This window comes from Lepidochelys kempii, chromosome 9, assembly GCF_965140285.1.
Source record: "Lepidochelys kempii isolate rLepKem1 chromosome 9, rLepKem1.hap1, whole genome shotgun sequence".
In the NCBI taxonomy this organism is placed as follows: Eukaryota; Metazoa; Chordata; order Testudines; family Cheloniidae; genus Lepidochelys; species Lepidochelys kempii.
The window spans coordinates 5,879,102-5,903,852 of record NC_136388.1 but is presented as its reverse complement, the minus strand read 5'-3'; the positions used below and the strand labels follow the sequence as shown (position 1 = coordinate 5,903,852).

At 54.4% G+C, this 24,751-nt stretch overlaps 1 protein-coding gene across 5 annotated transcripts in view; it reads left to right on the top strand.

Annotated features, from left to right (window-relative positions):
- RUBCN (rubicon autophagy regulator) overlaps nucleotides 1-24,751 on the top strand; it is a 59,528-nt gene that overhangs the window by 29,760 nt on the left and 5,017 nt on the right. For 4 of the 5 annotated variants that reach the window (XM_073359097.2, XM_073359098.2, XM_073359101.2 and 1 more), the window contains 13 exons: nucleotides 1,234-1,329; nucleotides 1,877-1,992; nucleotides 4,347-4,548; nucleotides 4,905-5,006; nucleotides 6,360-6,434; nucleotides 10,743-10,803; nucleotides 11,852-11,984; nucleotides 15,719-15,864; nucleotides 17,055-17,119; nucleotides 18,595-18,833; nucleotides 19,801-19,862; nucleotides 20,865-21,018; nucleotides 23,616-23,706. In XM_073359097.2, the coding sequence (XP_073215198.2) occupies nucleotides 1,234-1,329; nucleotides 1,877-1,992; nucleotides 4,347-4,548; nucleotides 4,905-5,006; nucleotides 6,360-6,434; nucleotides 10,743-10,803; nucleotides 11,852-11,984; nucleotides 15,719-15,864; nucleotides 17,055-17,119; nucleotides 18,595-18,833; nucleotides 19,801-19,862; nucleotides 20,865-21,018; nucleotides 23,616-23,706 (1,542 nt within the window). The remainder of the gene's footprint in view (nucleotides 1-1,233; nucleotides 1,330-1,876; nucleotides 1,993-4,346; nucleotides 4,549-4,904; nucleotides 5,007-6,359; nucleotides 6,435-10,742; nucleotides 10,804-11,851; nucleotides 11,985-15,718; nucleotides 15,865-17,054; nucleotides 17,120-18,594; nucleotides 18,834-19,800; nucleotides 19,863-20,864; nucleotides 21,019-23,615; nucleotides 23,707-24,751) is intronic. The other variant, XM_073359099.2, reaches the window with a different exon arrangement.

Sequence of the window (24,751 nt, the reverse complement as noted above, 5' to 3'; positions counted from 1 at the left end):
CTCTGCTGGTTGAGTTGACACCAGTGGTCCCTTCCGTGTTCCCAGTGCCTGGAGCTATTGCATGTTCCACATCACACATGTCAGTCCCATTGCTCTCCCCTGTTCCCTTGTGTGTGTTCAGTCATCATTTTCATGCCAGCAACAGCCGAGGGCTTCCGTTCTGAGATCAATCAGTCCTCAAGTCATTTGGTCTCTGCAGCAGCCCATCCAATCCCAGGGGCTGGCTCATGGTGCTGCAGCCTCCCACAGGTGTTCACGTCTGATTAGGCTGGCTAGAGGCAATCCCTCAAAGAGCTCTGCCCCTGTGAGGACGTGAATTGCTTCACATGTGTGTGCGGAGGGTGGGGCGCCGGGTGCACCACGTGTAGGTCACCTTCACATCCCTTCCCTGCTCTGCCAAGTGCAGCGGTCGGAGTCCTTAAGCCCTGGCTGCTGCAAAGTCAGGGACTCCAATGTGCATGGAAGACTCCATTCTCCCCAGCTATAATCAGAGGCTAGAGGGAGTTGGAGATCACCTCCTTCTGCTGATTTCCCCCCCCCCCCCAACGTTGTCCTAGGCATCCTCCAGGACTGCAGAGTCCCCAGGATCCCATTGCTCTTACCCTGGTCACTCGCCCTGTGGCCCAGCAGGACCATCTGGGGGTACCTCTCTGTCAGAGGGAGTGCTGCTGAAGGCTGGGAGGCGCAGTGTGCTCCAAACAGGCTCAGTTAATTTCCCAGCCCTGCCACCACAGGTGCAAGAGAGCAGGGCATCCTTTGTAGTTCTGCCCCTGTCCCCTGCCACATTAGCTGGCGGAACAAATGAACTCTGCACTTCCCAGGCTCTTGCACGCTGTCCCATTGACCCTCTCTGGCGGCCCTGTTGCGTGCTGGAGGAGCTGCCGATCCAAGGGAGGAGCAGCTCTTGGAGATGAATCCTGCCAAGCTGGTAATTGCTGCCTGTGGGTCTGCCAATTTGCATTTTAGCTGCCTGAAGTCCCTCGCCCCAGGACTGCCCCCTCCTGGAACTGACCTGGATACAGCATAGCTCTGTGCCCCCTTTCTCCCTGGAGACCAGCTGACTTAACTCTTTTCTCCCCACTTTTATTCCTTTTCTATTTTATATTTTTTTTATGGTATGTTCTTGTGACGTCCCATTTGCTCCCTTCCACTGTGTCCCGGGGGGCTGGGGTTAATCACCCGGATGGACCCTTCTGCTATTGACGAGCATCTTTGCTCTTGTCTCTCTTAAAGAATCCCAGGGTGACGCCTCAAGGATGATGGGTCATGTCTCTGGTTCCACCCAGAGCAGCGAAGTGAGCACACCCAGCTCCCTCTACATGGAGTACGGTGAGTTGAGCAGGGGGTGAGCAGAAAGGGTTAACCACCAATACGGCTGGGTTCGGGTGCTCAGTCCTTGTACGTTTGCGGGACAGCTTTTGACTGTGCACACGTGGGGATTTGCTCACGAGCGTGGTGTCTTGTGCGTGAGGCCAGTGCTCTGAAATCTCTGCGTCTCTCTAAATCTAAGAGTGGCTGGTAGGGGCTGGGGAGGAGAGTTGAGTGGCCCAAGGTAAGCAGCTGTGATCTCTCACTAGTAGGGATTAGGATGAGACTTTGGGATCAGCTGTCCCTCCGCAATCTGCCTACTGTGGGGATCTTGCCCCTTCCTCTGAATACTCTGAGGGTGGTCACTCTCGGGGGCTGGATGCTCGACTGGCTCCAGCCACGCGTCATCTAGTCTGGCAGTACCTGTGTTAAGGCCAGTATGACGCCCCATGTCCCTGGGCTCCCTGGGGCCATGTAATGGAATCGTGCCTGCTCTGATCTCTGACTCTTTAGCATTGTGGGTTTGCAAAATGCCCCTGCTTCATTTTCTTCTCTTTTGCTTTCCTAGATGCTGGCCAGTACCTGAGTTCGGGGGAAGGGATGTTCCGAAGACCCTCGGAAGGACAGTCCCTAATCAGTTACCTGTCTGAGCAGGACTTCGGCAGCTGTGCAGACCTGGAGAAGGTAGGAGATAGCAGGGGAGTGATGCAGGGGGATATGTGTTCCTTGGTTGCTGGGTCAGTGACTCCGGTTCCACTGGCTAGCAGCCCTACCGAAAAGCCAATGTTAGTGCCGTAGCATTTCCAGCCTTAGAGCTGCGCAGAGAACTCGCCGGTCTACTTTCACACTTCAGTTTGCTCTTTGGTGTTGATCGCTCGGGGCTACCGTGCAGCGTGAGCTTATCGCAGCTTGCTGGGGCTCCCTCCGCTGCTGTCTTCCCTGAAGTCAGTCCGCTGTTTGCTCCAACCTTAGGCAGTTGGGAAGTGGTGGGGTTCAGGTGTAAGGATCACAGAGCGTTTTACCCTCCGAGTGCAGGTAAGGAACAGTGACGCTCCTCTCTATAAGCCCCATAATGTTCCCTGGCTGATGTGATCCTCTGCTGTTTAACTGTGCAGAGCCACAATCTGCAACTAGTGTTGAGTTGGGAAAAACCAAAGCCAGCTGCTCTCTTTGGGTGCTGTGTGACCCGCAGATGGTGGAACTTTGGAGAGTGGGGCTGTCACAGTGGCAGGGCTAGCTGCATCTCTATCCCCTTTCTCATTCCTGAGTGCACCCAGCTTCCGTCATGGGCCTCTAGCCCTCTCGCCTGTCCCAGGGAGGAATCCCCCTCTTAGACTGGGACTCGCTCACAGGGCCCTGCATATACCAACTGCCCTGAAGGCCCAGCTGGGTTTCACGCTCTTGCCTTTCTTTGTGCTGGGCACCTGTGACCATGAGAGTGACCCCAGCCTCCTTAAGACCAAGTGTTTTTTCTTAGTTGGAATACAACATGAGAGACAGAGAAAAGGATTTAAAAATACCCGACACACATCTGTCACCCCTAACGTCCTACCATCCTGTAATGGCGACCCAGGCAGGCCTAGCTTCTTCAGACACCCTTCCAGCTTCATGTGTCCGAGTGTGTCTCGGTCTGGATTTTCCCTTTGCCCCCGAGAGAGTCCTTTGAAAGCCAGTCAGGACTCTTTGTTCTCCAGTAGGCTTCTCTCTGCGTTGGTGGGCTTGGGTCCCCAGTCAGACCGCTCCCATGAGCTATGGGGGTCGAGCCAGAGTTGTCAGAGAGAATAGTTCTGGCATCATCCCTCAAGAACTCTGAAGTGGGGTCTGATAGGTGACCATCTTGAGCTGTCTCCTTCCTGTCTGGATCCAGCCGAGCTCCTAGCACAGTGGTTCTCAAGAGTATTGGATCGCGCCCCCGCCTTCTTTGTGTGTGTAATAGTTTACCCCCCCCGCCCGGCACACCAGTACATATACCAATTAAAAAAAAAAAAAATCAACATGCAGCTCTCAGTAAATATTACGAACAGCGAGGCATTGATTGAAACCGCGCCAGTGATTCACTGTGAGAGGAGCAAAAGCAAAGCTGATTGAGATCGATGGTCACAATTAAATACATGCACCGTACAGTCAGCCGCGACTTGTATAATGCTGTGCAAGCGTAACCGAAATCCGTCCAAATGCATCGTGCCATCCAGAATCAAATGCATGGCACCATCTGAGGACCTGACCTGTCTGGAGGAATCCACTTTGCTAGTTATTTGTTGCTGTGGGTAAAATGTTCAGAGTAAGGTGTTTTGGGGGTTTTTTTTTTTGGTCCCCTAAAGCTTCTCACGCTCCCCCAAAATACATTCCGTGCCCCCAGAGCGGGGCCTGCCCCCCAGTTTGAGAACCTCTGTCCTAGTAAGAAGCACTCAGAAAACACCAGGTGAAGGCAGAGTATTACAACAGGGCACTCCATGTGCACAGGGCTATGGACTCAAGAAGGCTTCTGGCCTGACTGGAGGGGATGGATTCCTTGGGTTCATTAGGAAGTGAAGTCAGAGGTGCCAACTTTCCAATGTGCTTGTGGGGTGCTCAACCCCTGGCTCTGCCCCAGGTCCCGCCCCCAATACACCCCTTCCCCCAATGCCCCGCCCTACCTCTTCCTGCCCTCTCCCTCCTCCAAGTGCGCCATGCCCTTGCTCCTCCCCCCTCGCGACTCCTGCATGCCATGAAACAGCTGATCGCGGTGGGCAGGAGGCACTGGGAGGGGGGGGGAGGCGCTAATTGGTGGGGCCCGCCGGAGGTGCTGGGGGGCTGTTAGGGGGGCTCCCGGTGGGTGCTCAGCATCCACTATATTTTCCTCCCATGGGTGCTCCAACCCTGGAGCATCCATGGAGTCGGCGCCTATTAGAGAAGTCTTCCTCTACTGTGGGAAATCCCAGATAGCCTTCTCTACAGGTAGGTTCTCTACTGTGGGGTGTAGGGGATGTTGTAATGCTGCATTGCGGAGAACCTCAACTTCCCGGCTCTCTTGCAATGGTTTGGCCTCTGCCTACCAGGAAAACGCTCACTTCAGCATCTCTGAATCACTGATCGCTGCCATCGAGCTGATGAAATGCAATGTGATGAACCGGCGGCTGGAGGAGGAGGAAGAGGAGAGTGATAAGGAGATCCAGGAGCTCAAGCAGAAGATTCGCATCCGGCGCCAGCAGATCCGCAAGAAACACGTGCTCCCTGCCTACCGGGAGGTGGGCTCAGACAGTGAGTGCTGCTTTGGGGGCCAGGCTGGGGAGAGCAGGGGCTCGTTACACCATCGCAGGGACAGACAGGAATCAGGCACCAGGGGGCTGTGAGAATTCACATTACACTAGCTCTGAATAGATGGTGACTCTAGTGTGGAGGGCTTGCTGTCACTGGGTCTGTCTGGGTATTTATCATGTACACACCATGGTGGTGTCAAAGTGTAGGACATAGCTTAATTCTGGGTCCGTGCTGGCACCCCCGTCACCCAGCACTACCCGCCCTAGCCAACTCCTCTGTCAGTCCTCAGTGTCGCACTTAAATTACCTCTGCTGACTTTGGGGCTCTTTCAGACCTTCTGCCTTTTACCCCTCCAGGCTTCGTGGCTACAGACAGCGAGTCCCAGTTCAGCTCCCGTGACTCCATGTGGCTGTCTGACTCAGGCTCAGCGGAGGACGTGGAGGAGTACGAGATAAGAGGTAAGATGGGGCAGCTGTACCAGATGGAGATTTGGGGCCAATCTCCTCCTTGGGGTAACTGTGCTGAAGTCAGTGGGGAGGAGCACGTCCCTTTGCATTTAGAGATTGCCATTCTCGAGTAACGCTGAACTGTGAGTTGAGCTGGGACCCCAGATTCCACCCCTGGACTGCAGTAAACTGATTCCCTTTGGGTAGGTGGGCTTGTGCGCACATAAAGGCTGAAGGATTTGCCTCTGGGAGCTCTATTAGCGTCTTAACAAGCCCCTCGTTTGCTGTGTCGCTGGCTTCCTATGAGAGATCCCTTTCATGGGTAAAATCCTCCGGGCTGGGAACGGTCAGGCTGAGGTTGGGGAGCTAAAGGATTTGAATGCCCACCTGCGCTGTCCTGCTCTTCCCACTCGACCCAGCCACGGACTGGACGAGTCAGTCTGGGGACTGTCTGCTACCGTTCTTAAACTCCGTCTTTCTGTAGCAGGGGCAATGGGCTGTGTACAGACCCTGACCTCCAAGGTACTTTGCCCACACACAGTCAGGCTGGCTCCCATGGCCCAGAGTGCTCCCTGCAGGACACAGGCGCCGACTTCCCCTCTAGCTGGGGGGTGTTCGACCCCGCCCTCCCCCCAACCCCACTCACTGCCCCCACTCCACCCCTTCCCCCAAGTCGCTGCCGCTGCTCTGCCCTGTCCCGCCTTTTCCCTGCCTCCTCCCCTGAGTGCGCCCCGTCCCCACTCCTCCCCCTCCCTCCCGGAGATTCCTACACACCGCAAAACAGCTGTTGGCGGCGGGGAGGAGTTGTTTCGCGGGCCGCCAGCAGGTGAGAGGCACTGGGAGGTGGGGGGAGCTTGGCTGCCGGTGGGTGCTGCTGAGCAGCACAATTTTTCTCTCCATGGGTGTTCCAGGGCTGGAGCACCCACAGTCAGTGCCTATTCTGCAGGAGAGCTGGCCTTGAACCCTGTCCCTCACCTCCCTCCTGCACTGGTCAGGATAGACACTCCTTGTTGCTCAGCAGTGCCCCTTCTGGCTGACTTTAAAGGTGCATTAACCAAGCACTCTCCAGTCTTCACCTGGGACAATGGTGGATGGACTGGGAGGTTCAAAGACCCCTGCGATGGACACCCTCCATCTTCCTGCTCCTCTCTTCATGGGTGTGGATAGCATAACCCCGGTTTGGCCCCCTGCAGCTCAGAGGTTTGACTTGATATTGCAGTCCGAGGAGGGTGTTTGAATGCTGTCCCTGGATGTCTCCCAAAGGGTGCCAGCAGGCTCTGCTCTCTTGTCTCTGTGTTGATACCCTTTTTCTATGGCCGGGCCGAGCACTGAAGCGAAATGTTTTGTCATCACCATATTATGCAGATGGTAACGATGGATCTAACCTGATTCAAATGTCCAAGAACGGCCTGTCCGTGTCAATGGCTTCCTTGTTTTCAGGTAGTAGCCCAGAGCGCACTGCGCCGCGTGCGTGTCTGTGTGTGTGTGCGCTTGTCCGTGGGCCTCGCCTGGGCCCGTCATGGGCCCACAGGGCGAACAGAGGCTCAAAAGCTGCGGCTAAAACTGAGTTCACGCTGCAACAAGCCGGTAGGCTGCAGCCCGGACACCAAACCACCAGCCCCCAGCTCAATCCACCAGCTACTGTGCTTTTGCTATTTCCCGTCCCAGGGCTCTGTACAGGTGGCTGGCTCCTTGTCAGCTGCTCTCTAGAATTTCTCTGCACGCTCTCCATGCAGGGGCCTCTGGGAACAATCAATAATGTCATCTGAGCGGGAAAGGGAAAGGAGCTGGCGATGCATGTAGTGGATGGCAGACAAGTGGGAAAAATGTAGCAAAGGTCTCAGTTGCTTGGCTGCTTGCCCAGGCTCTGTGTTGCCACCTTACGATGTACCTAGAACATCAACAGAGGTGTGTCTGGCCTGGCAAGTGAAACAGCAGAGCAGTGGTTCAGTTTAAAAGTGCTGCAGCCATTAAAGGTAAAGCACTGGCCACATAACTACTGTAACCCGAGAGAGGAGACTAGAACACTCTACTGCATAGAGACTAGCTGTCCTTTAAAATGTAGCTTCCCTACAGCTCCCAGCCCGCTGCGATTCCAAGACAATAGCTCTGTTGATCAGAGGTGTTAAAAGCCTTCTCTAGGGACGCAGGCGCCAAGGCGCCAGACTCTTCATGCGCTGGGGCCTTGCTTTTAAAGTGACGGTACTATCCCAAGAGCTTTTCTCCGCCAATGTAGCACTAGTGAAAGGCTGACACCCTCTGTAGCCTTGAACTGTGGTATGCAACCTATCATTTAAATCCGCTTCTGTACCAGATGACTGGAGAATAGCTAATGTGACGCCAGTTTTTTAAAAAGGCTCCAGAGGTGATCCTGGCAATTACAGGCCGGTAAGCCTGACTTCAGTACCAGGAAAACTGGTTGAAACTATAGTAAAGAACTTAATTGTCAGACACAGATGAACATGATTTGTTGGGGAAGAGTCAACATGGCTTTTGTAAAGGGAAATCATGCCTCACCAATCTACTAGAATACTTTGGGGGTGTCAAAAAGCATGTGGACAAGGGGGATCCAGTGTGTATAGCGTACTTAGATCTTCAGAAAGTCTTTGACAAGGTCCCTCACCAAAGGCTCTTAAGCAAAGTAAGCAGTCCTGGGATAAGAGGGAAGGTTCTCTCGTGGATTGGTAACTGGTTAAAAGATAGGAAACAAAGGATAGGAATAAATGGTCTGTTTTCAGAATGGAGAGAGGTAAATAGTAGTGTCCCCCAGGGGTCTGTACTGGGTTCAGTACTATTCAACGTATTCATAAATGATTTGGAAAAAGGGGTAAACAGTGAGGTGGCAAAATTTGCAGATGATACAAAACTACCAAGAAAGTTAAGTCCAAAGCAGACTGTGAAGAGCTACAAAAGGATCTCACAAAACTGGGTGACTGGGCAACAAAATGGCAGATGAAATTCAATGTTGATAAATGCAAAGTAATGCACATTGGAAAGCATAATCCCAACTACACGTATAAAATGATGGGGTCTAAATTAGCTGTTACCACTCGAGAGAGATCTTGGAGTCATTATGGATAGTTCTCTGAAAACATCCACTCAATGTGCAGCAGCAGTCAAAAAAGGTGAACAGAATGCTGGGACTCATTAAGAAAGGGATAGAATCATTAAGAAAGGGATATTGTCTCTCTGTAAATCCATACTATTCCCACATCTTGAACACTGCATGCAGATTTGGTCGCCCCATCTCAAAAAAGAGGCATTTTGGGTGGCAGTGTCCAAAGCATGTCATATTTGAATAGGAAACACCTAGGTTGGAAGATACCGTATTTGGAGTGGGGAGAGAGGGCAGAGGGGTCCTAGTTCTGGCACCTCAGCCTGCTGGGGAGGTGGGGTTCAGATTTGAATCCTCCCGCGAGATGCCTGCTGAACGCTGCTCACCCTCGCTGCATGTGCTCGCCCTACAATGCTCAGACAATGCTGAATGTGTGCGCCCCCTGTTTGCTTGGGTCTGTTTTAGCCTGGGATCTCTGAGCCATTCCATAAGGACCGAGAGAGGCTGGTTTCCTTTCCCATTCGGGCAGCAATTTTGCTGTGTGGGGAGGCCACTTCCTCTCTCTCTGTAGCTGCAAACCTTCGGTTGTACCAGGTTGTAGATAACATGGGTTTCCTAGTCCTGAGTGCACCTGCTGCTTGCAGCGGGTATCAGACTGGTAACTGCCTGGTGCTAAAGGTCTGACTCCCACTTATGGCTAATCCTCTATCCCGGACTCTCTGTTGACTCAAGTCCAGAAAGATACTTGAAGGAGACACTTACGATTTAGCCCAGCATTTAACACCTCTTGAGATGCACTCCTGTTTCTTAGGTTGTGAGTATTTGTGATCAGGGCCTTTGTTGTCGTACCCTCTGGTTATACAAACAACTGTCCTGATCCTTTGGAAAGCCTCACACCCTTTCCCTTCCCAAGGACTGTCCCATGGAGAATCCCACCTTCCCTGCTGAAAAGATTCCAGTGCTGGTCACTCTTGAGTTTCCCTACCAGGATGTGCTGCCCCTCTGCTGTGCCTCCCTGCTCCCTCCTTCAGAGCTGGGACTGAAACTGACGAGTCCGGCAGCAATCAGCAAGCAGCTCCCATATTTCAGTATCCAGCCTAATGGGGGAAGAGGAGTTGAGAGCCGAACCAACAACTACACACCCATTAACCAGACCCAGCTGCCTCTCTAGGTCTCCTCTTACCCTCCTCGATGGGGTCCCTATGGATTTTGCGGGTTGGCCTCTTTCCTGCCTTGATCTATGATATTTTCTCCCCTTTTCTGTAAATTCTTTGGTGTTAAAACTCAAGTTTCCACCCATAGGGCAGTCCAAGCCTCCCTAGCCAAGTCATGCCTCATGCGGCTCGTGGGCTTGGCAGGACAATACAGACAGGAGATGCAGAAGTCAACATTGTTTTTAAGGCTGACTTGGGTTTCCAGGGATAACGGGACCAAATCCAGTCTGGGTGTAAGCAGGATTATTCTCATGACTGGTGGGAATCGTACCCATTTACCTTAGGGCTGAATTTGATCTTTAGTGTCAAGATGTTTCACCAGCCCCCTTCTTGGGGCTGGGGGCAAACCCCAGAGGAGTTCTGCTGCATTCACTTCCCAGTTCAGTGTAACCCCGCAAAGCTGCGAAAGCAAGGAGACTGAATTGCTGAGTGGCTGTGTCGGGAGAGACACTGCGTCTAGTGACCACGTTCCACCATGTTTAAACACTGTTGTATGGTGGCAGCCAGACCAGCTCCTAGAATTCTTTGAGCACGTGAACTGAACCTTGAATAAAAGAGAACCGTGGTCATCATTATTATGGGCTCTCAGCTCGTCTTTGACAAAGTCCCTCACTAGAGAAGGTCCGGGGATGAGCAGCGAAATGCCACCATAGATCAGGACTGGCATATGGACAGATAGCAAAAAGTAGGGATAAGTGGTCAACTGTTATCCTGGCCAAGGGTTAGCTGTGGTGTAGCCCAGCCCAGCTATGGGTCCATGGTCAGTATTTATTAGAAATCTGGAAGAGGGCAGTGTGAGCAGTGTGGTAGCAATATGCACAGATGCTACACCTGGATTTAAGTTCCTCCCCTGTAGGGAGGAAACTGATCCTTCTTTGTGGCCTGTTTGATCCTGGGTGCCTCAGCAGAGGGTGGCCAGCAAGGCTGCTGACCACTGCCACGTGGTTCTTTTGACATTGACCTGTGTCCACTGGGAGATGAACTCAGGCCTCCAACTCACGCCAATGGGCTGCTGACAAGCCATCGGCGTACAATCCGGGCTGGATTTGAACCAGAACAATAGCAGTGAATGGCCTGTGTCCCATCGCCAGTCCCTTGCAGTGTTAATGCTGTTCAAAAAACCTAATAAGCTACTAAATTTCATAACTAACCCCAGTGTCCTGCCCTTCTAGCCCCAAGTTTGTATGTGTGTGGATTTCTCTAAGTTCTGTAATCGCTGGTAGCTAGTGTGTGCCCTGTACAGACCGTAACATTTCCACTCTAACCCCACTGTAGTTTCATCTCACAGCCACAGGTTCTTCTCTCTCCCCAGTAGATTGACCAGGTGACTTTCTAGCTGCTGCTTATTGTCCCTGGTAGAAATAGGTGCTGTAGCTCACATGCTTTTACAACCGTGTGATGGTTTTTAATGCAAAACTACTTAGCCTTTGTTTAAAATAGGAGTAACTCTCTGCTCCGCCCTCTCTGTTCTTGATGCAGATGCGGACATCAGGCGGGATGCAGCGTCTAGCAGGAAGTCTTTCCTCTCCTCGGAATCCATGTACGTCCCATCCATTCCCGTCCATCTCCCCCCCCCCCCCCAGAGTGTGAGCCTTTGATCCTCGCCTGGGCTCAGTATGCTCAGCTTTGGGGACAGTCCTGTGGGGAAGCTGGGCAAATGGAAACTTAAGTTGAATGCTGAGGGGTTTGGGAATCCCTGCATGAGGGACCGATCCTGCATGGGTTGGGCATGAATTAGATTCTACACGAATAGGCCTCTTCTGCCACTGACTCCTCTATAAGCTAATGGTTAGCGGAAGGAGAAGGGGCTGGGAACAGGAACCACAGTGAATTAGGAAAGCAGCCCAAGGTGATGGGGACACATACATTCCCCACCAGGCTCCCAGTCAGACCTGAGATTCATCCCAATCTCCCACCACACCATTCCTGTCGTCTTACTTGAAGTCCTGTGTTGCAGTCACCATCCTTACAACTAGGAGCTGGACAGGACTCCCCATCAATGCTACTCCTAAACTGGCCAGAGGAGGCACTATTGAGTGGCTGAAGGCATTCCTCCTCCCTAGGAGACTGAGCAATCTGCTGCCTCATTACTATTCCCAGCTGAGGTGGAGGATGGGTCATCACAGTCCCTTGGAAATCTCTTTGGTCTGTTAATCTCTGGCAGCTTTCCAGAGGGCTGGTGGCAGGGCCACCTCTGACTGTCAGATGCCAAGTAAAACTAGGCCCTGCTGGCAAAGATCACGTCACTTTATACTGTGTGTTCTCCCATGTCTTGTCCGGATTCCAACTTCGTTCGTTCCATTCCACCTCCCAACTCCCCTGCAGTTTCTTTGATGCCCTGTCCCAAATTGCTGGGCCCTGTGTGCGTCCCACCCCAGAGGTAGCAGCGTGGGACAAGTGATTCCTGTATGTAGTTTGAGACAATATCTTCCAAGAGGAGTCGTCATTGTTAGTGCAGACTCTCACAAGTGGGGCTGGGAGGGTCACCAGTCAGAAGACCCAGGCTTTGATCTCCTTTGCACCCTGGCTGGGGGTGGGGGGTTATGCCCCGTCTGTTGTGGTGCTGATCGTTCTCTCTTGCTGTGCAGATCCCACTCCTTCCTCCATTCGAACTCAGCGGAGGCTGTGGCCATGGGCCTGCTGAAGCAGTTTGAAGGGATGCAGCTCCCAGCCGCTTCTGAACTGGACTGGCTAGTCCCAGAGCAGGATGCCCCTCAGAAGGTAGGTGTGTGGGGAGGGGCCTCGCTGGGGCAGTCGCACTGATGCATAGAGGGCGCTGTTTGGGTGTGCGAGGACGGAAGCTGGATGTGAAATCAAGGGGATTCGTTTAAGTCTAGAGGACAGAGAACCCACTGCCTCCACCAGCGAGGGAATCCTTTGCACGAAGCTCATATCTGGTGCTTTCTGCCAGTCCTGAATGCAGGGCTGCAGCCGGTCTCCACCTCGCCATGGCTGTAAAAGAGGAGGGAAGGCACTGATTACGTCCCTCACGTACTCCCAGAGCTGCGTCCCTTCCACACAGTTGGCTGCAGTGCTGCCAGGCGGGTGCCTTGCACTCTGCTGGCTCCTGTTGTCCTTGTATATGAACAGGGAGAGCAGGAGGACAGGGATGGTGGGGAAGATCTAGGGACCAGCCAAGGATCAGCACCTGGAAGCAGCACAGAGTCAAGAGCAGTGGCCCTCGGCCTTCACCAGCAGCCCAGGGGTGTTGCCCACACAGCGCCTTGACGGGTTGTTTGCTGTTGGTTTGCAGGGCCCGAGACGGTCTCTCAAAAAGCTCTTTAAGCGCTGCCAGTGGTATAAGAAAAGGCAGCTCTCCAAAAAGCTCCGGCGGGTACGTTGGGAGTGGAGAGCCTGCGTGTGCGTGGGGCGCAAGTCACTGAGTGTACTAACCGCTGGGACGAACCCCCCCCCCATGTGGCATGGGGCAGCATGGCTGTGGCTGCCCCACGGTGGGGTGACGCGTGGCTCGGTGTGGGACGTGGGAAACTCAGCTGATCGTGGAGTTTGTTGTTGTCGCTGTTTGAACCCTCCGCTGGGACCGGCTAGAGGACGTGTTAGAAAGCGAGCGATCTCCATGCTAACCGCAGTGGCAGCTAGAGCCCCTACAGCATGGGCAGGTGCTGTGCAAACTTTCTCATGTAGCCAGGGCCGGATTAACCTTCTGTGGGCCCGGTGCCAAACATGTTTGTGGGCCCCCATGGGGGCAATGGAGCCTGGCCTGGGGAGGTCAGTCCCCGGAGCGAGAGGCCAGCCAGAGGCAATGGGGCATGGCATGGCAGGGGCGGCCCCGCTCCACCCAATGCAAGGGCACTATTGACAAACCGGCAGTTGCTAGATGCACAGTGGCCTGCCCAGCCCTGTGCTGCCAGCATGCCCCTTCCCCTCGGGGGCAGGCCCGTGCCAAGCCACACAGCCCCCCCACCCAACACCCCCGACTCCCTCTGGCCAGAGCCACCCCGGACCCACTATGCCCAGCGCCCCGCCAGACCCATCCACAAATGCACAGTGCCCTACACAACACCAGTCCGCCCACAGCCCCACTCCCTACTGCCCCAACACACAGATCTTCCCTGCCCCTTCACAGCCCAGCACTCCCCCCACCCAACCCACTCTCCCACACCCTGCCTCCCGACTGCACTCACCGGCCTGCTGGGAGGTAACGGTCTGCTGGGCTGAGCCAGCAGTGCAGCCAGGGCTGGTCCCAGGGCTGGAAATCGCTCCGTCCCTTCGGGAGTGGCGCGATCAGCCAGGCCAGGGCCTGCCCCAGCCAGGCTCCCTCAAGATGCACTTGTCTAGAGGGGCCCAGCCAAGCCCTCCATATTGGCTTTCTGCCCCACCCCTGCCACCTGGCTGAGACTGGCCAGGCTTCTGCACCAGTTTCAATCAGCTGAGCTCCAGGGAGATAGGTGGGGCCACACAAGTGGTGGGAAGCAGAGACTGCCCGGAGCCAGAGGTGCACTGGGGTCCGGCCAGGGGGCTGAGAGGAGCAAGGGGTGGGGCCGGAGGGCAGAGAGGAGAACTTGGCCGGCCAGCGAGCAGGTCAAGAGGAGCAAGTGGTGGGTGGGGGAAGCCAGTGGGGTCTTGGGGCTCAGTGGAAGCGGAGCAGGCTGGGGCCCCTTCTGAGCATGGGCCCGGCTCCATGGAGCCACTGGAACCATTGTAAACCCAGCACCGCATGTAGCCCCTCAGTCTTGACCCCCAGCCTCTCCCATTCTGGGCTCCCCATATCCAGCTCTGCCCAGGCCCCTCAATCCCAACCCACAGGCTGTCACTATTCTAGTGCCTAGGCCTCTGCTGAGGTAGACACTGCCAGTCCTGCCAAACCGCTCTGTTGTGGGGTACTGGAGTTGATCTCCAACTGAGTGCCAGCGGGGCCCCGTGATGGGAGTAGAGGGGGTTTCGGGGGCGTTCTAAGAACCCCGCAGCACTGTGTGTGGTGTAAATGGCAGGTCTGTATGCACTAGTGCTGCCCCACGGAGCTGGTGTGGGTGAACCGCAGGCTTACACAGAATCCCCGCTGTGTCACGGATCGCTGCCCTGCCACCCCCAAGCCGAGCAGTGGTCCTGCTGGGCAGCAGTGCATTGTGGGGTTTGACTTTCTGACTACTCATAAAGACTGGCCCCCAGCCACTGGCCCCAGCACAGTCTTGTCCGCCTGAGCCAGGAGGTTTACTGTCACCTGCTTGGTTTTCTCTAACTCCGGGTGGCTTGTGGGGCATGTTCTGTTGTCCTTGTGCTGCAGGGCTCCTGTCCTCTGGCTGGTGTGGTTCTGCTCTCTAGTTCCCAAGCAAGTCCCCTTGGGGGTGCAGCTGAAGAGCCGTCCCTGATGTCCGTCTAATCAATCCGTCACGGGGCAGAGGCCATCTCAGCTACTGCGCTCCGGGTCATCACCGGGCTCACCCAGACTGCTCAGGGGGTCGAGTAGCCAGTCTGCTCCCCTCCGCTGTACTCAACAAAGGCTGCGGCAGCTTGAGAGTGGCCGAGTCAAAGCTGGGCCTAGAGACCCAGAGCATAGAGCCCAGTCAGTCACGGTGCTACTGCCCACGGCCATCTCTGCTAGCACATGACTTCATCCTGCTCTGGCAGGGATCTAGGGGCTCCGTATCCCCAATGACCCCAGCTCTGCTCCCCCTGGCTTTGAAGGTCACTCCAGAGCCCGCTGCCTTCCCCGGGCTGAGGGTGGTTCTCTGGGGTGCTATGCAGCCTGGAAGCTGCCCTGTTCTCCCTCATAACTGTTTCTGTCCCCGCGTGAGCTCTGCCCCTGTCAGACCTGCTCGGCCCTTACAAACCCAGGTGTGATCCTCATCCTGGAGACCTGACGCCTCTGGTACCCCCTGGAGTGGCTGCTGCCTCCCCTCTGGGGTGTCCTTCTCTTTGGGACAAGTGCAGAGTTTCATGCTTTGTGGAATGTAGCCTATGCCCCAGTGAACCCCCAGCACTGACATGCCGGCTGCTCACTTCGGTGAGAGCCCATGAAGCGTGCCCTGCTCACAGAGAGGCTGGAGCGGCGCCCCATAATGGTCTGGGGACAACCTTGCAGCATGGGGGATACAGAGAGACTTGGGGTGATGGGAAGCGTGTGGAGGAGAGTAGGGAGGGGAGGTCCAGCCAGGGTGAAAGCGCCAGGCTGAGCACAGAGCACTGCACCCCCGCCGCCACCGTAGAGGCTCTCGGCACTTCTGAAGAAGGGGTACCAGGCCTCCGGACATGCAGGGAGAGCAAGCATGCTACTGTACGTGCCGTGATAGCCCAGCAGCAGAGCACTCGGATTGGACGGGAATTGTTCTCCAGCTCCCCTGGGAGTCCTACGATTCCTGGGGGTGGGGTGGGGGTGCAGGACAAGCACACAGGCAGTTTCCCCAGGGATGGCGCTGGAGTTGCCCAGCAGGGCAGACCGGCGTAGGCCTCTGCAGTAAAGTCCGGAGTCTGACCCTCTCACCTGCCTCTTGCAGCTCCTGCCAATTCCGGACTCTCTGCCCATCTCGCCTGACGACGGAGAGCACGCCGACATCTACAAGCTCCGAATCCGGGTCCGCGGGAACCTGGAGTGGGCTCCCCCTCGGCCGCAGATCATCTTCAATATTCACCCAGCCCCAACGTAAGGAGCTGCGTGGGCTGCCCTGGGGCTGCCCATCCCCTCTGGTCCCACAGAGGCTCTCCATGCCCCTAAGATCCCTCTCTCTGCTTCTCCTCTTCCCACCCCGATTCTGCATCCTTCCAGCTGGGTAGGCTTGGACGAGTCACTCCATTCACAGCTCAGTAGCTCCACTTCAGCCATCTGGATGGGCTGCTGCTCCTGCCGTGAGATGACGTCTCTGCCCCCCTCCAAGCTCCTGTTGTTTCAGACCTGGACTGGGAATTGAGCCCTGCTTGGTGCGATATTAACCACTAGGCCTCCAAGCCTGGCGCTGTGTGTGTGTTAAATGAGACCTGCCCTTCCCCTTTTGTCACTGTGCACTCACTGCTCTGTGATAGAATTACTGTAGGACCTCCAAAAACACACCAACAGTGCAAAATGGCCCCAAGCACTGCTGTTCCAGGGCCCTGTGTGTCCAGCCCCACTCTGGTGGTGTTCAGGGTACATGGCACTGAAAGGACATTTGCGACCCACATTCCTGGCTGCACTTACAATAGATCCCCTGCCTGCGTCATAGCGGGGGCATGAGAGGGGCCCCCCTGCCCTGCTGAGCTGTTGTCCGTATGTGCATTGCCAAGGAGATGTCACTACTCCCTGGCACTTGTCGCTGATGCCTGCACCCCGGTGCCAACTGCTGTTCCTTTGCCTGGCAGCTGCCTTGTGCTCTTGGCTGGTGTTGAGTGACTGGCTGCCGACACCTCGCTCATCAGCTGAGGGGCATGCGGGGAGCGTTCGGATCCACAGGGCGCAAGCAGGTGAAGGCAGTTGCAGTTGGTGCTGCCCAGCCCCTGCCCCACACACACAGATGGGAGATGTGTCCATCCCCCCCTCGCCAGTAACTGGGCACTGGCTCTTGCAGCTTTTGCCATATCCTGCTGAAACCACAGGGTAGCTTCAAGGCCGATCCAGCCACCTGGCTCATTATTTATCTGTATGATTGAGGCCCCTAGGCGCCCAGTCACGGGCCAGGTGCTGTACAGACACAGAGCAAAGTCAGCCCCTGGCCCCGAGAGCTCATGCTCTAAGCTTACGGTCTCAGCAGATCCACTTGGCAATCAGCTGCTGGGTGAGAGGGGAAGCCCTAGTGGTCTCTGCCCAGCAGCCCTGCTGAGCCACGAGAGAGCTCCAACACACGTCTTCTCTCTGGGCAGGAGGAAGGTGGCTGTAGCCAAGCAGAATTACCGGTGTGCAGGCTGTGGCATCCGGACGGACCCCGGTGAGTGCTGGAACTCTGCCCGGGACAGGAAACTCAGCCTCCCCAAGGGCGGGTGCGGGGGGGCGGGTGCTGCATGCAGGTGAGACAAGAAGGGACAATAGAGACGAGGAGTCAAATGTGGGGAGGTACAGATGCCAATGAGCTGGGGGATTGTGGGGATCTCAGCGCAGGGCGCCTTGGAAGCTGGTGCAGCTTTCAGGCCTGGCATGAACAATGAAAGAAGACAGAAGTGGGGAACGGAGTTACCAATGGACAGAGCCTGAATTCACAAGTGGCCTTGTAACTAACATGTAGCTAGTAGCTGAAGAAGAGGAATGGGTGATAGGCTTGCAGCTGTGCTCACAAGCACACTTCCTAGGGCGTGGACGGCTCATGAGCCAGACAGGGACTGGCTCACCAAATTGGGAAGCCAGTCATAGTGTGATGCAGTGCTGCATGTAATGGGCACGTGTGAATCTGTTTCGGAATACGTAGATCATCTGATTTACGGTGATGTATTTTGGAGCTGTGGGGCGCCCTGACCCCGGCCCCTGCTCCTGAGCCTGATCACCTCAGGCGTAAGCGGCGTGGAATGCCAGGAAAGACACCTCCGTGACGAGTCCGGATTCAAACGGCGGGTTTGGATTCCAGAGAGCTGGATAAAGTGTTCTCCCATAACTGGACGGGGTGTTCTGGATAAGCCGAGCAGAAAAGGGTTCGGGGAGTTCCAACATCTCCCAGTGAATGAGTCTGCCCTGATTGGCAGCATTTCCCATGGCAGGCTGTCAAAAGGGGAGCCTGTGTGCTATGATGCCCTGTGGATGGAACAGCCTGTTCCCCCAGGAGGCCATGGGGCGGGGCAGGGCAGGTAAGGGGTGGCCAGTCTGCCTCTCTGAAGGTATTAAAGTCCCTGGTCTCATCACTGAGCAGCGTCAAGTAGGTGAGGGTGGCTTCACTCATTTGGATTGGTGCGTTCGCGCTGTGGAGCCCCTAGTGTCTGCTCTGATCCTTCCTCTTCAGTTCATGTAGTGAAGCTGCTTTACATCAAAATCCCAGAGGTGATTGGGCTGAGGGGGCCTCATACAGACAGCTGCCTTGATACAGCATTCACCTACTGTGTGTTACCAGTAGGGGCTCTGAAGCAATAGCTTGCCCTAACTGTATAGCCAGGGATGGCTACATGTGATTCATAGGCCGATCTGGGCCTCCTAGACTGCAGGGAGACCACAGACCCCAGCATGCCTTGCTCTGAGCTGAAAAAGGTGCCTTGTCTGTGGGGCCATTTCGGGTATGTCTGCACTGCAATTAAACACCCACGGCTGGCCCATGTCAACTGAGTCGGGCTCACATGCTGGGGCTGTTTAACTGCAGTGTAGAGGCTCAGGCTGGAGCCCAAGCTCTGGGACTCTGTGAGCCCAAAGCCCGAGCCCCTCTGCCGAGCTGGGCAAGGCCTGGGCCAGCTGGGCGGAGGTTCAACTCCCTCTCCGGTCTGCCAGATTACATCAAACGGCTGCGGTACTGTGAGTACCTGGGCAAGTACTTCTGCCAGTGCTGCCACGAGAACACCCAGATGGTCATTCCCAGCCGCATCCTGCGTAAGTGGGACTTCAGCAAGTACTGCGTCAGCAACTTCTCCAGGGACCTGCTGAGCAAGATCTGGAGTGACCCACTCTTCAGTGTGCAGGACCTCAATGCCGCTCTGTACCGGAAGGTGAAGGCTCTGAATCAAGTCAGGGTAAGGCCATGTCCTGTGCTTTCCAAAGGAGACCGAGTTCAGCCTTCTCCTGAGGGGCAGGTGTTGCTCCCATCCGTGACTCAGGGAGGAAGACCCACAGGGTGGGGTTTCTCAGGGTGGGGGCATCGGCGCCTTGTGCGGGGCACGCTATCTCCTGCTCTTTCATTAGTGGGCCAGAATACCTAGCTGCTGCTGCTACCTACCCTTCTATATGGGGCCTCTTGTCCATAGCTTTCAGAGCATATAACAAAGGTGGGTAGGTATCCTCTCCATTTTACAGTTGTGGAAACTGAAGCACAGAGAGCTTGAGTGACTTGCTTGCGGTCACCCAGCGTGTTGGTGGCAGAGCTGGGAATAGAAGCCATTAGTCCTGACACCCAGTCCTGGGCTCTACCCACTGGAAATACTGCCCCTCACGCCTGCTTAGAGGAACCTCTGCAAGTGTCCAGCTCCAGGCAACCTTTCTGTTGGCAAAACCTGCCTGTTTGTCATTCCTTGTAATGTCCCTTTAAGGGGCCTGGTGGGCAACGTGTGGAATCTGATGTTCCAGAAGATCTGAACTAAGGAGGGAAGAGACTGTTACTCGTTGAGGCCCAGTCAGGATTTCTCTAGACTTATTCTGTCAGAGTGTGGCTGATGGGCAGATGTTTCAGAGGGAGGCTTAAAACTCCCATAATGCGTTTCCATTGCACATCTTGTTCACTGTGCAATAGTACATGGTGGAGAGGAATTTCTTCCTAACCTCCAGCTGGGCTTCAGTTTATGCCTTGAAACATGAGGATTGCTAGCCCTCCTGGTTTTATCCTAGCCATTTAGCTGCTTCAGTGCCCAGAAACCCAAAGCTGGCTGTCAGCAGAAACAGCTTCACAAGAGCATGAGTTGAAACAGACTAGAATGTTTGGTTTGGTTGAGGCCTGCAGTTCTGTTTAATGACAACTTTATACTTGTGTGTTTGTTTTTTCCCCAGCTGTTGAGAATCCAGCTGTTTCACTTGAAGAACATGTTTAAGACCTGCCGACTAGCTAAAGAGTGAGTACCAGGGCCCAACCAGAATTTAACTTGCATCGGTTTCAGTCTCTCCTGGCTGGCTGTCGCTTGGCAGCTTGACATGTTAGCTGCTGCCCAGACCTCTGCAGGGTGGGGTCTTTCAAGGATCGTGGCAAAATGTTCAGCAGCATCGGCGATCAGTCCCCCCGCTTCACCCCAGTCTCTCCCACACTCAGCGCTGTGGCAGGCCACCTAGAAGCTTCAATGCATGCAGCACTCAGAGCAGGCCAGGCACAGATGGGCCCAGCAGTTGGGTGTGCGACTACCTTCCGCTGATGTTTGTTGGAGAAAGAAGTGTTTGAGACTGACCCTGTGAACCGGGACCGGGTCTCCCCTTGGGCTTCCTCTGCGTCCCTTTGGGATCCCCCACTTCCCAAAGGCGCTGCACCCTTCACCGTGATGCTTTGCGCGGCAGCTGTCACCTCTCTGGCTGACAGTGACTGAGTCGGGCTAAGTGGCCGTGAGGGGTCACTTGAGCGATGAGCTGCCCCTCGCTTGGCACAAAAACCCAGCAGGCCCTGGGAGGTTCTCAGATGGCTCAGAGTCAGCAGAGACACGTGCCTTGTCGTAGCAGGCTCTGCCCTCTGGGTGCCTCTTTCACTTGGCTGCTCTCTAGACTTGGGCTTGCCTGGCCCCTGTAGAGGGGAAAGGACAGCGGCTTTATCAGGGATTGGAGCAGCCCGAGCACCCTAATGGGGACCCTGCAGCTGAGTGGGACGTGCAGGAGTCGGCTGGGACAGAACCTCCTAAACTAGAACAGCGTGCAGCAATAAATTGGGAGGCAGACGCTACTGCTGGGTTTCCTAGGGCCCTGCGTGGAGGGGGTGGACTCTAGAGAGTGGTGGTGCCCGCTTGGGGGTGGGGAGGCCGAGCAGTGGGTCGCACAGAGTCATTGGCCCAGTGAAGTCGCCGTAGTTCTCACAGTCTGTAGAGCACTCGCTCGCTGATGTGTGGTGCTAAGCTCTGGTGTCTCCACCCCTGCAGGCTCCTGGATTCCTTTGACTTGGTGCCAGGTCATTTGACGGAGGATCTCCACCTCTACTCCTTAAATGATCTGAATGCCACTAAGAAGGGGGAGCTAGTTCCCCGCCTGACGGAGCTCATAAAGGCAGGTACCCTGCACGTTGAGAGATGCATGGTGGGTAATTTTATCATCTTTTTCACTAGAATGTTTTTTATTATTACTGGATTAGACTTTACTGTATAAACAGCCAAGGAGCGGGATCTGGCTTTATAAAGGCAGCAGCAGGATCTCCAGAACAGCTGCTGAGGGCAAATACATTTTGTCAGGTTTCAGAGTAACAGCCGTGTTAGTCTGTATTCGCAAAAAGAAAAGGAGTACTTGTGGCACCTTAGAGACTAACCAATTTATTTGAGCATGAGCTTTCGTGAGCTACAGCTCACTTCATCGGATGCATACCGTGGAAACTGCAGCAGACTTTATATATACACAGAGAATATGAAACAATACCTCCTCCCACCCCACTGTCCTGCTGGTAATAGCTTATCTAAAGTGATCATCAGGTTGGGCCATTTCCAGCACAAATCCAGGTTTTCTCACCCTCCACCCCCCCCCCCCCATTTTGTGTTAGCTGTTACCCTCTTCCAGTTAGTTTCTCATATGGTTGTTATCCTGTGTGTGTGTGCAGAGGCGTTTCCGTAGTACAAGAGATCGGTGTTGAAGAATAACACAGCTGATTGGTTCAGTTTCAGGAAGAAGCTGCAGTTTCCCATAACCCGCAAAGCACGCATTGCTGTCTCCATCTCTGCTTTACAAATATGGGCTGTATTCCCTCTGAAATGCATTGGGATGTGCTTTGCCACATTCAGGATGGGGAGGCAGCTTGACTGGTGGTTAGAGGAGAGCACCGAGAGTCAGGACTCCCGCGTCCTACTTTCAACACTGTCACTGATTTGCTGCATGACCAAGTTGTGTCCCTCAGTTTCCTTACCAGTAAAAACAAGAAACTTCCCTACTTTGCAGGGGGTGGCTTTGAGATCCTCCGATTGGAGGATGCTGTATAGTCACAGTAATGGTATCCAGCGTACAGAGCACCTCCCCTCTTGGCATACAGCGCCCCATGTAGCCTGGCTAAGAGATCTATGGTCACCGTCACCACGGCTGTGGGGAACAGCATGTGAACTGCATCCCTGGCAGCCTGAACAGTTGGGCATTTCCCTCCACTTCATTCCCAAATGGGCTGGACATGTGTGATCTTACAGAAACAGTCACTCTAACAACATGTTTAGATGCAAAAGCCCTGCATTAAAACAGACTGAGTGTCTGGGTGAAGAAATACCAAGTTGTGAGTTTCCAGGCAGCTGTGACTGCAGATAACAAACAGAAATAGGAAGGGATGCTCCAGTCTGCAGGGGAAGAGGAATTTGGGGGGCACTAGTGTGTCTAATTTTTTTTATTAACCCTGTCTTTGCTGATCCATTCGATCATGTTGCCGTGCTTGTGCTTGTTTTAACTATTCCCTTTTCTCTAATGAATTTGATTTTAAGAGATGAAATTTAAACCCAGCTTAAATGTGGGGAGGGATGAGGTGAGGTTTGGAGATGGATCCCAGCAGGGCCTGAGATGTAACGTTTGCTTTCATCTCCTCCCTCAAGGCTGAGCTACACTGCAAAAACAACAGTGGGAAGTTGGCTACAACACATTTGAGGTGGTTAGAACACTGTTGCATTGTTTAGTGTAGATGGGACCTAACCGCTGCCCTGAGCCCTGCTGCAGCCCTGATTTCTCCAGGACTGTCGCCAATTCAGGGTCCCGTGTACACTCAAGATGAAACCGTGTTTTAACTCTGTCATTGGCAACTGTGGTGTAACTGGTTCCTCATTAAAGTGTTTTTTGTAGGGTAGATATGGCCTTAATTTTCTGTATGAAAACTCAGTGTGATGGGTGACTTCACTAATTGTCTTTAAAAACATTCCAGATGGGACATTCCAAATGGGTCGCCTTGAGTTGCAGCTGTTGGCTGTGTGGGCCACCCATGTGAACGCAACAGTGCTAGTCACCTCCTGTGGACACGTGTTTGGGGCAAAAGACCAGAGAGGCTGCATTGGCCTCCGAGTTTTCAGTCCAAAACTGAGAGGGTCCTTTTCCTGGAACTCCCAATCTGACTGGGAAGTCAAAGGGGACAAAAATAACTGGACTGCCACTGGTTTAGCAGTGTTGTGAGTGCAACCTACTGCACAGATGACACTGTTGTGGGTGTGTTTATGGTACATCTTTTGGTATAACCGCTGTACTTGCATTGTCTTGTGGTAGCATTGACAATACTCTGGCACAGCCCATGTACACAGCAAGAAATGGGCGTTGCCCCGAAGCGCTTGCTGGTATGTGTGTAATCTAAGAGATGCAGACCGCCCGGTTCCTTCACCACCACCCAGCAGACAGGCAGCCCTGCTGCTCTGAGATAGTGCCATCAGCCAAGCCTCCTGTGCTACGGGTACGCTTTTGGCCTAGGGCATCTCGAATAGACCATGTCTCCAGGCCCCTGGAAAGGTTGGAATCTCGTGGAGCCCAGCCTAGCTTGTAGCGGGTGAGAGACCAGCTGCACAAATGCTGTTCTAGAAGCTGGTGTCGTCGCATCCCGGCAATGGAACGAGCCTCTGATTTCCACGTTACTCTTGGCTCGAGATGTCTCTGACTTTGCCAGGGAAATCGGGCACATTTGCCTCTTTTCCAGGGCGTTTCTTCTTCACTCCTCTCCCCTTCTGTTGTTACAGCTGTGCCAAGCCAAAGGCTTCATCTGTGAGTTCTGTCAAGAGGAGGACATCATCTTCCCCTTCGAACTGAACAAGTGCAGGACGTGTGAAGGTGAGACTCTGGGAGGCGGGGTGCTGGGAGCCATTGCTGGCCCTGGGAGTTGGCTGGGCCGGGCCCGTGACTGCTCTGGAGACTGAGCCAGTACAGACCAGGCAGAGTCAGGAATCACTGCTCTGCAGCGTTTGTCCAAGGCTGTAACAGCGAGTGCCTCAGCTGCCTCCAAGCATGGCCTTTCTGCATGCTGCTTGTTTAACATTTGTCCAGCCACCTGGCAGCAACCCGTGTTCAGCCTACGCCTCTGACCTGGATCAGCACACAGCTGACTCTCTCTAGCCGGTTTGACGTGCTCCCTTGCAGCGTGGCCAGAACCGTGCCTGTGTATCTGGGGGTGGCCAGTAGAGTGCACTGCACCCAGCGCACTGCGGGATAGCTGCCCACACTTACGCTTGCACAGATGGGCAGTGTGCTAAGCGGGGGTGCACGAACTCATTTCCAGGGTGGCTGCAGCCTGCCCTACAGCTTGTAACTGGGTCAGATGCATGACACGTATTGGAGTGTGCACTGGGCACAGGGCTCCATCTTCATGGCCGTTCTGACTTTGGTGCCTTTAAGGTTATCAGCCAAGGAGTCCGGTAACCACAGCGCTTTGGCCATGTGGTGCTGGACTGAGACTATGCAATCGTTTTACTGAAGCCCCCACGCCCTGTAGTTGATAACTGCTTTTGGTCACTTCGACCTTTGCTGATGACCACATGCACCATAGCACCGTATCCTGGCTCCAGTCTCCTGAGCCATCCAAACCGCCCTTGGCAATCTACAAATGTGGCCGTCTCTTTAAAATTAGACTCTCTCTTGCCGCCAGTGTTTTCAGTGAAGGCCTTTTGTTTAGGGTCACCATTTCCTTGGCAGGGCAAGAAACCTTTGGGAAAGGGATGAGATGCAAAGTGCAATTGACCTAACATTGCTGTCCAAAACTGAGTGAAGTGCCCCAAATTACTTAGTTTCCAAGTGCATGCGGTGGGCTGGGCGCTTTCCAGTCATGTGGGCACCATCCCTACTCCAAAGATCTTTTTGTTTAAGAACCACGTAAGAGGCG